The sequence below is a fragment of the Sceloporus undulatus genome, chromosome 2, assembly GCF_019175285.1.
Source record: "Sceloporus undulatus isolate JIND9_A2432 ecotype Alabama chromosome 2, SceUnd_v1.1, whole genome shotgun sequence".
NCBI lineage: Eukaryota > Metazoa > Chordata > Lepidosauria > Squamata > Phrynosomatidae > Sceloporus > Sceloporus undulatus.
Genome location: NC_056523.1, coordinates 61,963,959 through 61,979,147, shown reverse-complemented (window position 1 = coordinate 61,979,147; position 15,189 = coordinate 61,963,959). Strand labels below are relative to the sequence as shown.

General features: G+C 38.9%; 1 protein-coding gene across 5 annotated transcripts in view; it reads right to left on the bottom strand.

Moving 5' to 3' along the window:
- WNK2 (WNK lysine deficient protein kinase 2) overlaps positions 1–15,189 on the bottom strand; it is a 143,771-nt gene that overhangs the window by 49,253 nt on the left and 79,329 nt on the right. For all 5 annotated transcript variants that reach the window (XR_006102104.1, XM_042451144.1, XM_042451146.1 and 2 more), the window contains exons 13-23: positions 14,693–14,998; positions 13,944–13,993; positions 10,366–10,531; positions 10,177–10,293; positions 8,966–9,133; positions 8,744–8,789; positions 7,958–8,074; positions 4,676–5,718; positions 2,922–2,994; positions 1,486–1,544; positions 675–1,315 (exon numbers count right to left, since the gene is read on the bottom strand). Coding sequence is in view for 4 of the 5 variants with exons in the window: in XM_042451144.1 (XP_042307078.1) it covers positions 675–1,315; positions 1,486–1,544; positions 2,922–2,994; positions 4,676–5,718; positions 7,958–8,074; positions 8,744–8,789; positions 8,966–9,133; positions 10,177–10,293; positions 10,366–10,531; positions 13,944–13,993; positions 14,693–14,998 (2,786 nt within the window). In the remaining variant the exon portion in view is untranslated. The remainder of the gene's footprint in view (positions 1–674; positions 1,316–1,485; positions 1,545–2,921; positions 2,995–4,675; positions 5,719–7,957; positions 8,075–8,743; positions 8,790–8,965; positions 9,134–10,176; positions 10,294–10,365; positions 10,532–13,943; positions 13,994–14,692; positions 14,999–15,189) is intronic.

Here is a 15,189-nt window from a genome sequence, read left to right as displayed (position 1 = left end):
AATACCCCAAGCTTTTTGCATTTGTTCCATTTTTTTCTCACTGGAATCGATAACATGAGGATCGGGATCGATTTCCAGTGGAAACTATGGACATAAAGCTCGAATCAGGATTTGGAGCTTTTCATAGTGGGAATGGGGCCTACATATCTTCTCACAGGGCACTGTTCCAGACTTTTCACCATTCTGGTCACTCTCTCTGGACACACTCCAACTTTTGTCTTGGGGACTGGTAATTTAAATGCTATTTTGGGTAACCTTTTCAGACACTCATTCTCTCTCTCTCTCTGTGCTGGTTTTTTAAGGCTAGCCAACTCTGGATCACGATTAACCATTTTTGCAAAAGAACATAATGAAATGCACATGGGAGTGCTGGGGAAATGCTCTGGTACTTTGCCCATCCCTTTTGCCCATCCCTGCTATAGACTGCAGGGAGAAAATGAGACGAACATTTTGTCATGTCCATCACCTTCCATAGTATAGCCAAGATTCAGGTTTACCTCTTTGAGAACTAAGGCATAGAAAAGGAAATTATATGTATGGAGTATTTTGGAATCCCACCTTGTGGCAAACAGCCATATGAAAGGGGCCAATTGTAAATGCTGTAACAACTTAGCACTTGGTCTACGTATAAGTAGCCAAATGCATCCTCACATTCGAATGAAAATGCAACATACTTTTCTCTCAGGTTCTGCAGTTCTTTTTTCATGTCTGCATCTTCAAACTCTGAATCATTGTCACTGCTCACATATGATGAGTGCGAGTGGAAAGATGATACATTGATAGTTGGTATTTTTGACCCATGACCATTAGGAGAATCAAGAGCTTGTGAACTTGACTTTCCAGCCTTTTGAAGAAAAGAGGAGTGCTTTTTAACATAGTCATTTCCTGCACTACTGCTCTGAGGTGATGAGGGAGCTGCAGTTGGTTTTCTCTGAAGAGATTCATCTCCAGAATCACTTGAATCATGACCACAAAGAAGATCAACAGAGGATGCTGTCTGCACACGTCGCAAAGAGGTCTTCCTATCAGGGCTAGAAGGCTGATCATCAAGATAAACATCTGGTGGTGCAGAGTATCTCTGGGATTGCACCAATGGTAAGGTTAAATCATCCTGTGTGCTGATCACTGAAAATCTGCCAATTGTTTTTGCTGGTGTACTGCTATTTGTTTCAACTTGCTTTGCACTTGTGCTGGAGTCTAGAGAGCCATCTTTTTGAGATTTATTTTTTTCTTCAAATAATGTTAGAGCATTTTCCTTTTCATTCCTGTTAGAAGCATCTTTCTGGCCAGCTACATTTGATGATGAAAAAGCAACCTGAAATAACAAATATGAAAACGGTCTAGTGGGAGAATGTCATCAGACATAAAACATTTATCTTCACAGGAATTAACAGTGGCATTCACTAGTTACAATTGGTTGAGGAATGCAATTGAAACAATGTAAAAAGAAAAATAGTAGAGCAATAAATTTTAAATTTACAATACCTGAGGGAGTCCTGATGGTATGGCAACAGTAGCTGAAGTAACAGAAGCTGAAGCTTGACCTGTTTCATACATTAGAAAGAAAATAAATACACATACATCTGGATATCTAAATTTTAGGACAAACTACAGATTAACACGCTGATACTTTCTTTACTTAACTGAATCACATGCACAATGTACAACGGTCTAGTTCACAAAATGATATGCTGAGGTTCAGGATTGTAACTGAGATGTACAAGAATTAAGTGGAGGTAGATACAAATCCTGAAACCATCACAATATACTTGTTGTGAATATTTAGACATATGTTCAGTGCAACAAATTGGAGGTAGTGGCTTGGTTCAAGGATCCCCTCTGGATACCAAAATCCACTGATGTTCAAGTCCCACTATATACAATGGCTGTAAAATGGTGTCTCTTATTTAAGGCTTGGCAGTGCTCTTGTCCCTAACTTGTCAAATAAGAAAGGGTGTGTTGTGTTTTTCAAAATCAATATACTTTCTTTTCCATATTTATAATATAATGCCTGCTGAGTTAGGTTGCAATGACAGTACATTTTACTGGAAGCATGCAAGCAAGCAAGCATAATAATTATCTCGTTCTCTTTTCCAGTTGCTTGGAATTTTTAAAGGTAAAATATCCTCCAATGTCTTGTACACTCTTATTAAATGACGTTAAAATCCCTTAAAAGACTCATGGTAAGATTCCTGTTCACGCAAGATTCCTATGCATGTTTTTGTCTACCCACTCTTTCTTTTTAGTCTTCCTCTTTTTTTTTTTTACAGCTATCTATTAGAAAAATATGCAGAGTGAATGTTCATGAAAAGTTTTTTCTCCCTTCTTTTTGGGTGCAGAGATCCAAATTATATGTAATTAACAAAATTCATGTTTAAAGAAAATATGAGACTGTAATTGTTTTGTCACAATTAATGCTGTTGGCATGTCCAATTTTCCCAGTAATAACCAGTTTGTGAAGCATGGGATCTGATTCAGACAATAATATTCTATACCCTATGTGAGGTCATGAACAAGATCACACCTTTCCACCATATGCTGGAAAATGGAACATCCCAATAGCAAATGCATATATCAAAAATTCAAAGTCTTCTAGCCCAAACCCCACAGTCAAAATGGATGTGATCTTGCTCCCCTCCCCCACTGCATGTACAGGATGTTATCATCCATATTTTGCATAAATGTGCCATGATCTGTATCATATGTTATGATTTAGGTATGTGTAAGTAGTTACATATGAATACTGACAAGACACTGAAGTTCTATTGAAACTGTCGTAACAAAGCTATACTACCACGTTCCTAGATCTCTTAATGATAACATCTAGAGAAATCCCAAAGATTAGTGTATATCTATATTTGTTAGTCGAAAGGCTATTTATAATAAAGTACAGACAGCAAAGTTTTCCCATGATTTGCTACCTGCTCTGCTTGTTGACGCATGGCTTACTTCTGAAGACTGGAGGCTGGTGCCAGTAACATCTGATTTCCCCACCTTTAATCAAAAGGACCAAAATATAAATGAAACTTGTTAAGACCAAGCAGAAAATTTTATTTGTATGAGTATGCAGAGCCTCTCAAGCTTATTTTTATATTTTGTCCCAAAATAAGTCTAATTATTTTGCATTTTCCCATCTCTGCATTACCTTTCCCTAAGACAGTAGATGCTGACAAACTACATACAGTTGGAGTCCATAGCTGGAATCCTGCATTGCAGTTACAGATTCATAACCTAAAGTTACGAACCTGTAACTACTTTGTACTCAACTATGGTATGTATCCACATTTGTGGCACTAATGCCATGCCCGTAAATACCTCCCAAAACCCACCTTATATAGGAGTCGCAGTGTGATGAGTGGGCATTAGCTGCATGTTCTGAACTGCCCCACTTGCCTACACTGCAGACCTCCATGGTACAATGGGTTATTGGGAGTGTGTGTGTGTCCATTTCTTAGGGCAGTTGTAACTATCTTTACAAATGTGAAGTAGGATCTCAGTCCATTATTTTAGATAGAATCATTAACTAAACATATACAAAAAATTGAGGTGAACATTTCAATTGTGAGTACTTTCTGATGAAATCTAGATTTCATTCTGAAAATTTCCTCCACCATGAAAGGATTATGATTAATCCAGAGATTCCCATCCACCAACATCACCACCAAGCTTTGGTGTATCTCTGAGAAGAGAAGCAATTTTCATAGCTGCAGTTTCCCCAAAGCACTGTACTGCTTTATTGGGCCACTGCCACCCAGGGTAATTGTTCAGATGCTCTCTCAGAACTTGAGAGCTCCCTGAATTTATAGGATAGAATCCACTAGAAACCCTGTATACACATTGGTTCGAGAAATCAGACAGGAGATGAAGCTTGTTTTAATTTCATCTTTTGAAACTTCTGTAGCCTACTTAATAAATAATCCAGCCCAAAAAGAGAAATGAAAGTGTCAGTGCAATCTGTTTCTGCTTACTGCTGGAAAGAATTTTTACACTTTTGACAAACACATCTTCATGTGGTGTCAAACATTAAATGCAACTGGATCTTTAAGGATCACCACAATAAACTAACAAGGTATATCAATGAACTAACAAGGTGCATCATTGTTTTAAACATACCAGAATTGGGCAAAGTGTGGCTTGTGGGATTCATGCAGACCCCAGGGCCTTTTCGTGGCCCCAGGGCCTCCCATGTGTAATTTTTTAAAGGCTCCCAGATGCCCTGTAGAGGTTTGTGGGCATTTCTGCCCCATTACTGGCATCCGCTGGGCCACTTTAGGCAAATGACAGGCCTTTATAAATGCCCCTCTGGGTCACTTACTGTAATTAAAAATGCCTTTGTTGGACCTAAAACAGCCCAGGGAATGAAAAACAGGACAAAAATGTTCCCATGCCCTGCATAGGATATTTGTTGGCAGTTTGAGCCCCCACCCCCACCCCACGGGGATCCTAAGAGGCTAATATGGGCCCCTTAGCCTCCCACAGTTATCCATTGCTGATATACATACACTTAATTTGCAGCAATAATGGATAACTATGTATTTTGCATTGTGATCCTCGTTAGAACAGAATAACAATGTTGGATCCTCAATTCTGAATTCAGATTTCATAAGCTACTAGTACTAGAGGCAACATTTTCAGCAGATGTTTGAATGACTTGTAAATCAATGTGTGCACTTGCCAAAACAGGAGCTGTTGTGCTGGTTACAAGGTTGTCTTCAGCTGCATGAACATCCATGCCAGGTCCTGGCACTTTCAAATCCAGCACAAGTGGAGGCAAAGATGCTAAATTAAATTCACCATCCCCTTGGTCTAAAGGTATGAAACTATCTGGCGTTGCGGCTGATGCAGAAGATGTTGGGACATACTCCTGGTAAAGCAGGTTTCGCAATTTCTCATCCAGGCTTTTTATTGTGTTGTCAGCAAAATCAACTCTGGGTGGTCCTTCACCATCTGACTCTACTGCACAAGGAGGCTGAGGTACACCTGCAGCAAGACCACTGGACAGTGCAGGCTGGGATTGTGTTGGCATTAGGGGAATCTGGGGGACAGTTACAGACATGGGAGGAGGACTTGAAAGCTGAGGTGCTGTAGGAACCAGAGGATCAGGGACAGCAGTCACAGGAAGTATCTGGCCTTCAAAAGAATGCTTCATCTGGCTAGGCTGACTGTCGTCTGGCAGATGGGGGATTTGTGTTGGAAGCTGACATTCCAAAATAGTAGCATCAGAGACAGTAGGGAGTGGGCAGACTTCTGTTGTCTGCGCAAGAATAGGCTGAACCTGTTTTGGCAGCCCAGCAGTTCTGGGCTCAGCTTCTACATTGCAGACACAAGCCTTTTCATCTATTTGCTTCTGTGCCTGCAGAGGGGGATTTAGAGGTGGCTGAGACTCTTCGGGCAAAGTGGCACTATGGACAGGAGTGTCAGGTCGACTGGGTACCACAGGCTGTAGTGGAGGGCATTCTCTTTGACTACTACTTTCAGCAGCCTCTTCAAGAGGAGGTGGAGCTGTTGCTGGGGGTGCTGCATTGGGTATTTCTGATTGAACTTCTGAAAGGGAGGTTGATGCAGACTGAGCAGAGACTTGTGTCAGAGGAGAAGGAGGAGGTGTTCCTCTGGGGCTCTCATAGGCACTCCTTTGACTAGAAAGTTGCTGATAAGCCATGTTGTTTTGTCTGTCTGTTATGGTAGAACTCTGCCGCTGATCATCCGACTGCTCTAGATCTACAAACAACAACAGCAGCAAATAAATACTCTGACTTCAGAGAATGATACTTTCCTTTGTAAAAACCTAGGTTTTAATATTTGATCTGTATATTGCAATGCACCATAGAAATATTTCAACAGGAAATAAAACTCTAGCAAATCCAATATGCAAATGAACACTTCTCATTAAGGCAATTTTGTTTGGGATTATTTTTTTTTTTTGAAATAAGCAAAAATAATGTTTACAGTTTGCTTTGCAGCCAGGTGCCCAGCTGAAATGTCATATTAAAAGAAAGGCTATTCTCACTATCTGTGGCAGTTCTACCTGACAGTATTATCTAATGTGAAATATATTTCATTTTTATTGGCTATTAGCAGTAATCATGCACTGCTCCATTTCAGCCAGCTGGAAAATTGAGATTAATAACAAGGTGTTCTGTGTGTTATATAGTTCTTTAAAATGCATTTGTTTGACAAGAGCTGCAATTGCTTCTGCATGTGTAAATCAACATACGATCACGTTAAATGTCCATAATTGTGTACTCCTTAAATAGTAAGGTTCTGAACTAAACTGACTCTTCATTTGTTCTCACAAGTGCTACTGCTTGCCCCAAAGCTATTCCAGTCCCCCTGGGTAATGAATGATTCAAACAAGTGCCTCTTCCTGAAAAGATAATTGCTACTTTAAACTGCTGGGACACACACATTTCTAGATGACGTCTCCCTGCTCCTGCTTCTGGATTTTTGGCTATGCTTTGTCAGCAGGCAGTGACTATATATATTTCCTGAACAAGTGCAAGACTATTGTCAATACCTCTATTTTAGCATCCAAATCCTGATGATGATGATGACAGTGATTGTTTAATTATATAGTGCCATCAATGTATATAGTACTTTGCACATAAAATAAGAAAAATCAACTAGCCTTGCTTGAAATGATTTCCTAGAGTAATTTTTCCTATCCTTTCATGCTTTTCCTTTCTTGAAGGTACTCTGAAGGCAAATGTCTAGATGCACAGAGTTAAATTTGTAACATTTGCATGTACTGGTTTCAATTATGCTGTTTTAACATTTGGGTGTCATCAGTACGCTGATGACACCCAAATAGTCTTCTCTATGTCTCCGACTGATGCAGTGACCGGGGATGGCATCTCTCCTCTCGTGGCCTGTCTGGAGTCGGTAATGGGATGGATGAGGGAAAACAGACTCAGCCTGAATCCAGAGAAAACGGAAGTACTCGTGATAGGTTCCCCCGGTCCAGGGATGGCTGTGGCTCCACCTGTCCTGAACGGGATCACGCTTCCCGTGAAGGACTCGGTATGCAGTCTGGGGGTGCTCCTTGACTCGTCACTCCACTTTACATCTCAGGTGGATGCGACAGTCAGGAGCACCTGTTATCAGCTTCGGCTGATACGCCAGCTGCGTCCCTACCTGGCCCAGAGGAACCTTGAAACGGTGGTACATGCTCTGGTAACCTCTAGACTGGATTTCTGCAACGCGCTCTACATGGGGCAACCCTTGTACCATACTCAGAAGCTGCAATTAGTGCAGAATATGGCAGCCCGACTGGTCACTGGTACATCCAGGGCCAGTCATATAACACCAGTGCTTAAAGATCTTCACCGGCTGCCTATTCGCTTCTGGGCGCAGTACAAGGTGTTGGTTATTACCTATAAAGCCCTAAATGGCTTGGGCCCAGGGTATCTGGAGGACCGCCTCTCTCCATATAATCCGCCCCGCACACTCAGATCATCTGGGCAGCAACTTCTAAGAGTTCCAAAGGCTAGATTAGCTTCCACCTCTAGGAGGGCCTTCACCATCTCGGCCCCCAACCTCTGGAACTCACTGCCCCTTGAGCTCCGCTTAGCCACCTCCCTAGCTCAATTTAAGAAGGGGCTGAAAACCTACTTCTTCGAGCAGGCCTACCCCTATTTCGCCCCAGAATGCTCTCCCCTCCCACCCCCGTCCGTCAGCATTGTCAAGCTGGCACAAATTTTATTGTCTTAATTGTACTGTACTGTTTTTAAATTATGTTTGTATTATTGTATTGTTGTATGCCTTTTGTTGTGCACCGCCCTGATTCTGAGAAGGGCGGTATATAAATAAATTTTATTATTATTATTATTATTATTAGTAATACTTAATTATTTTTTAACTTTTGTAATTAATGTTTTAGCTCTATCCTTTTAAATTATAGTAACCCACCTTGAGGGAGAAAGGCAGGATATAAATCCCTGAAATAAATAAAAAAATGTACCTGGGGCTTCAGCTTGTTTTGAAGTCTGTGGAATGGATGGAGAGAATTCTGGGGCTTCAGCAGCTGGATTTTCCACAACAGGACAAATGATAAACCAACGCTTCCCTGTATGGAGAACTAATCAGAAAGAAGGCTATTCAGTCTGTATACCTCTCAAAGGCAAGAAGTGGGCATTATTGAGCTCATAACAACAATTACTAGTACCACCACTACTAGTGTTGTGGTAGTACGGTAATAATATTTCAGAACTACCACTTTTAAAGATGATGCCTCCACAAAGTTAATTGATCCAGTGAAAATTAAAACAGATAGTGTTACACTTGCAGCCAAATCATAATTTTTAAAGAAAAGACTTCAATTTATAAACTATTTTAAAATAATTATTCACATATTTCATTTCCAAAAACAAACATATGGGGCTAAATTCAATATTAGCCCACTGTAAACACTGATTTATGATATATGCTGTTATGAACCTTTTAACTGATTTACTAGACTAAAGAAGAGTAAGGAACAAAGATAATATGAAATGGTAAAAACCACCAACCACCTTCATTTCCATTAGTCTTAATTATTGATTGGTAATTTATTTTAAACTGGAAGCCTGTAAACACTGTGACTCTAATTAAACCTCAGCTGTTGAGGCATGTTTCATACTCCAACTATTGGTCAGGTTGATATGATCTCAAAATAGGTAAGTGTTGATATTCAATATAGGTAATGAATGACTTCATCATTTTGGGATGACACATGTACACATATGCATATTAACAGAAACACTTTTACCATTCTGTTGATACACTGGCATTCTTGCTTGGGATTGCCGATTGTCCTGTTTGAAATTTTAAAAAAGACAATTAGTACTCTACAGGCATTTATCTTAGAAATATTTGTGTTTGCAACCAACTTAACAAAAATTACATACATAGTGTTTAAGTTTTTATTTTTGTGCTAATTAAAGTAAGCTATAATGTCATCATGCACCACTGTTTATTAATAAGAAAATACCTCGTTGATTTCCATCCTGTAAGTATCTTGTTGAGGGCTTGCACCCTGATCAGAACTTCTTTCTCCTTCTGTATCTTCACTAAGCATATCTTCTGCTTTGTCAATTATTTCTTTTAGTTGCTCAATAAATATCTCTTTCTCAGTAGGCAATATAAATTCATTTTCTACCTATATGAATGCACAAAAATATTTTAATAATTGCAGTCTATGCTTAGTCAATAGATTATCCAATTAACTGTGCTGTTTGTTCCTTTTTAAAAAAGAAATATACAGTGCCAAGGACGTTTACATCTATCAAAAAGAGTGTATCTGTGCTGTAGCTTATGGTTTGGATTTGATCAAAATTAATCTTTCTATTCCAAATATTTCTGATGAAAACAATAGAGAAATTAGAGAACAGGGACGAAGCAAACCCATGGCTAGGAGCAGCCTTTGGCCGTTCCAGCCATGATCAGGCTCCAATCAGCCTGGGACCATGGCGACCTCATGGCTCACTCTCAAAGCAGGCCGCTGCCATGATATACCAAATGAACCACCAGCAAGAGCGATTTTTTGCTGCTTACTTTAGGTCACATTAAGTGGCCTCAGAGCAACTTCTGGCCACTCCAAGGACATATGTCATATACACACCATGGCTGGAAGCTGCTCCTTTTGGCCCATTTGCTGCAGGCCTGGTTTATCTTGATTTAGCAGTAAATTAATGCTTTACTACATCAAATGGATATGCAAAAACTACAAGCACTAGCTGATATATCATTAGGAACTTTCAAGTTGCCCTTGTTTTGAATCTATTATCAGAACAATAGGGAGAGATATTAATTTTTCTGAACCAATTCAACAGCAAGTCTATGTACTGTATGCCTCAGAAGCAAATTCTGGATACAGAAATTACATGTCAGTGGCAAATTTAAAGGATCAAAATTATTCTGCCTACCTCACATTATCTGATTCCTAAATAAAGACAAAACAGAAGTAGTGTTTCATTCACAAGGAGTCAAGAAACCTCTTTAGCTTTGTTACCCTACCCACAGACTAAAAGCAAAGTCAGAAACAGAATGTTGAACAGAAATTTTCCAGCTCTGCAACATCATTATATCCAAATGACCTCAAATATATTTCTTCTAACTGTACAAGAATGACTGTGATGTATAAACAAGATTGACTAAAGTTTCAGTGATATTCCAAAAGTTCCAAGTCAAGAAAGATCTTACCATGTAAGTAGCAATTTCTTCTGGAGCATCTCCATCTAAATCAAACTTAAATGTAACCATTTTGTGATTGTGTGTTTCCAGCTGACATTCCACCATCTTATCCCCTGTGTTGCATACCTATAAAAAGATCCAGTAATTATTTCACTATCAAACATATAAATAAATCCTCAACAAAGGTAACTAACTTACATTTAAAATTGTCAGTTTGGGCCTGTTAGATTTCTCCTGACGAGAACGAGTACGTGTTGATTTCTTATGTTTCTTTGAAGATTTTCCTTCTTGTTTTCCACTTCCACTTGTACCTTCAAAGCTGTCACTCATCTCTTTTCCAGAAGCAAGATCAGGACTCATATAGCTTTGCAGTATGGAGTAGAAAAGGCATAGGAATTAAAAGAAGAGAAATCCAGCAGTCAAATAACATCCAGAGTGCTGCATAATTCCCACCCCTGCATTAATGCAAGCAAACCCGAAAGCATATTTTTCTCAGCATGACAAGGATTTGGTTGTGCCAACAGCCATTATTATCAAAAAGGAAAAGTTTACAATAGCTATAAAATGTTGAGGCCAGTGGCAACTGGTGACATCAGCTAAAAATCATAAGGGGGTGATGGAAAGGAGGCAATGCCTCTACCAATGTCTATCATGTGAAAGCGATTTCAACAAGAAGCAGTTGCCCACTCCATAACAGTGTGGAACCTCTCTCCATTGGTACAGTCAGCATCCATGGGGGCTTATTACTTTGAGGTTACACTGAGTGAGGGAGGAACCTTTATTAGGACCTACACAGATGCCACAAAAATATAGAAGCTACCACATTTGCTTCTGTGTAAAGGTATTGCCAAAGTAAATAAGAATGAAAAATTTGGACTAGGCAAAAGGAACAAAGCAGGTGAGTGTCTAATAGATTTTTGTGAAGCCAACAACTTATTCATTGCAAACTCATTTTTTATACAACCAGAGAAAAGGTTATACACATGGGCATCACCAGATGGCCAACACAAAAAAACAAATAGATTACATAATTGGAAGTAAAGGATGGCAAAGGTTCACCCTGGTGGCCAAGACTGGACCAGATGCTGATTGTCACACAAATCATGAACTACTCATTTCAAAAATAAAAGTAAAACTCAAGAAGAGAACAAATCCAGTCATCATACTAAAATACTGTATGAATTAAACAACATTTCCACATAATTCATTGACAATCTAAGGAACAGATTTGCAGTGCTAAGAATAATAGATCGTGAACCAGAAGAGCTTTGGTCTGAAGCCAGGGACATAATAAAAGAAGAATCCATAAAGACACTTCCAACAGACAAAAAGAAAGTGAAAAAACCATGGATGACAGATAAAATGCTACAAGCAATAAAGGAAAGAAGAGAAAATAAAAAGTAGATAGGAATAAACTAAGAATCATGAATGCAATAGTACAACAGCTAGTCAGCAAAGATAAGGAAAATTACAACAATGACAAATGTAGAGAAATAGAAGACAATGACAAAAAGGGAAGAACGAGAGACCTATTTCACAAGATTCGAGAAATCAAATGAAAGTTCAAACCAAGGACCAAGATGCTCTACGACAATAAAAACAACATAATTCAAAACCAGGAAGGAACAAAAAGATGGTGGATGAAATACACAGAAGAGTTATATAAAAGAGATGACATCATGAAGGACACAAAGAACAAAGAGCCATATGAAGATGAACCCCAAATTCTAAAAACTGAGGTGGAAACTGCAATAAAGGAAATGGCAAAAAACAAAAGACTCCAGGAACAAAAGATATTCCAATAGAACTGTTGCAATCCACATTGACAGAGCCAACTCTAGAGCTAACCAACATATGTCAACAGATTTGCAAAACAAAACAATGGCCAACAGATTGGAAATGATCAATATACACCCCTATCCACAAAAAAGGAGACATAAGAGATTGTAGCAATTATAGGACACTATCACTAATCTCCCACGCAAGCAAAATCATGCTCAAAATTCTGCAACATAGACTCCAACTATACATGGAGAGAGAAATCCCAGAGGTCCAAGCAGGATTCAGGAAAGGAAGAGGCACCAGGGATCACATTGCAAATATACGATGGCTAATGGAGCATAGCAGGGAGTTCCAAAAGAAAATCAGCATGTGCTTTGTAGAATATAGCAAAGCATTTGACTGCATAGATTATGAAACACTTTGGAACACCCTTAAAAGACATGGGAGTGCCAACACATCTAATAATCCTAATGAGAAATCTATACTCAGGACAAGAGGCTACTGTCAGGACAGAACATGGAGAAACAGAATGGTTCCCAATTGACAAAGGAATCAGACAAGGCTGCATCCTATCACCCTACCTATTCAACTTATATGTTGAACATATTGTAAGGAAAGTAGACTTGGACATGGAAGAGGGAGGAGTGAAAATAGGAGGAAGAAATATCAACAATCTGAGATATGACGACAACACTATAATACTAGCAAAGAACTTCACAGACCTGGAACAACTACTAAAGAAGATCAACAAGAAACTACAAAGGCAGGCTTACAGTTGAACATAACGAAAACAAAAATAATGACCACAAAGAACTTACACACATTCAAACTAGAAAATGAGGAAATAGAAATAGTAAAATAGTTCTCATATCTGGGATCAAACATTGATTAGAACAAGGACTGCCACCAGGAAATCAGAAGAAGATTAAGAATGGGGAGGGCAGCTATGAAAGAACTAGAAATTATCCTAAAATGCAAAGACATACAACTCAGCACAAAGGTCAGAATCATACAAGCCATTGTATTCCCTATTACCATATATGGATATGAGAGCTGGACAGTCAAGAAAAAAGATAAGAGGAACATCAACTCTTTTGAGATGTTGTGCTGGAGAAGTGTGCTGAGGATTCCATGGAGAGCCAAAAGGACAAACAAATGGGTCCTAGAGCAGATCAGGCCAGAAATATCTCTAGAAGCCAAGATGACAAGACTTAGACTGTCATACTTTGGACACATCATGAGAAGGCATGAATCACTGGAAAAGACAATAAAGGACTTTATTAAAGAGATCACAAATATGAGTTTGCAGGAGCTGGGCAGAGCAGTAGAGGACAGAGGGGCCTGGAAATGTCTCATCCATAGGGTCACGATGGGTCAAGATCAATGCGAAAGCAGTTAACAACAATGAATATATTGCCCCACTATTGGCTTTTGTAATGGACAAGTATTTTCTTTTTAAAATGGTCTTAAGATATTTACAATAAAATGGTAAGATTTGAAATTTCATCCATGCTTGAAGCTCACAGAAGTCATTCAAGTCACACTACAAACCAGTTGCTCTTTACGAAGTTAATTTATTACTGTAATCTAAAAGACCTCCCATTTTCTTTTTAGTATATGTACGGACCTACAATAGCAACTCGGTGCTTTCACTTTCACCCTCTTTTCCACAGGCTTTACACTACCTACAATATATCCAGATGTTCTGCATTTTGTAGCATGTTAGCAAAATGGTTTGGAGGCACTTGAGGGTTTCTTTTAAAATGGTATTCTGGAGATCAATAATGGAGAATTGAAACACAATTTGCTCATTGTGATCCAAATCTCATACAGAACACAGCCACCAGGCAGTGCTGGGCATATTCCCCATTATACTTTCAGTTTACACAGAGCAATGTCTAAGAAATATAATTGCTATCCCATATGAACTTAATGCTCAGCCTAGAAAATGTTCCAGATCCCCTGTGCTTGGTAGGAATTTTGGGCAGGAATACCTTTCGCAGCTCTGTGACAGTGACTGCTGCTTCTCTAGTACTGCAGGCTCCTATAACATAAAGAGGTGGACATCATTTATCAGCAGATATGTTGCTAATTTGTATATGTGTGCAAAATAAACACATTTTTTCATGTACCACAAGCACAACTCCAACCATGGTTGAGCGTCCATAATTCCCACTGATTTGAATAGTTGATTTCTTTCAGAAATCTTTGTGCCAGCAGCTCAAACTGTCTTTTGGCCAGACTTTTAAAAAACAAAACAAAACAAAAAACAAATAACAAATTTCTAGACATTGTAGCTATTCTTTCAAATAAAAAGTATCAAGTGCTGGCAACTGGTACAGGAAAGTCTGATACCTTTGATGATACCTTTGATGGCAGTTCTGTTGAGAGACTTACAAAAGCTTACGCTTTAAGTACTTGTGTATTATAACTGTGGCATTTTAATAGAGGAAACTGAGTGAAGGAATTATACAATATGTATGACAGGAAATTATACAATGTGCATGACAGGAAGCTCCTCAGTTAAATGTATGAAGAGTAACAAAATTGGAGTGATTTCCAAAGAGTGACATTAAATCTTAATGAAATATAACAGATGAGGATCTTAAAAGTGGATCTATTTACTTATTACCTAGGAGATCAAGAAAATAACTTTTCTGAGTGCATCAATTAATTTGTTCACACTTAACAACACCAAACATTCATTACTAAGGAATACATAACTGTAAGAAATATGTAATACCTCTTGAGAAGATTCTGTTGCCTGTGGGACAACTGGGGCTGCAGGTGGCACCTGCTGACCTAGAGGCTGATGATTATCTGGCTGAGTTTGCAGATAAGTAGTAGACTGCACAGGCAGACCATGATCTATTGGCATTGCCATGTTAGCTGCAGTCATTATGCTCTGTGAAAGACCTTCAGGAATGATGCAAGGAGGCAATGCTTCAGGCTGCAATTGCAAAGGTGGTGATATAACTGCAGAAGGTTGCACTGGCAATGCAGGAATCTGGGTTCCAATATCCACAGCATACTGCGTGTGTCCAATTATCTGTTTTGATACAGCAGACACCTGTTATTACGGTCTCCCGTATAGAATACTAATCATTCACTTACCTAATCCTGTATTATCAAAATTAAATCTTGGTTAATAAAATGCTTACATTACTCTGTAATGAAACAGGATAGTGTCTTGTTTTTAGGAAGGAAGGACAGATGAATGGATGGACAGATGGATGGATC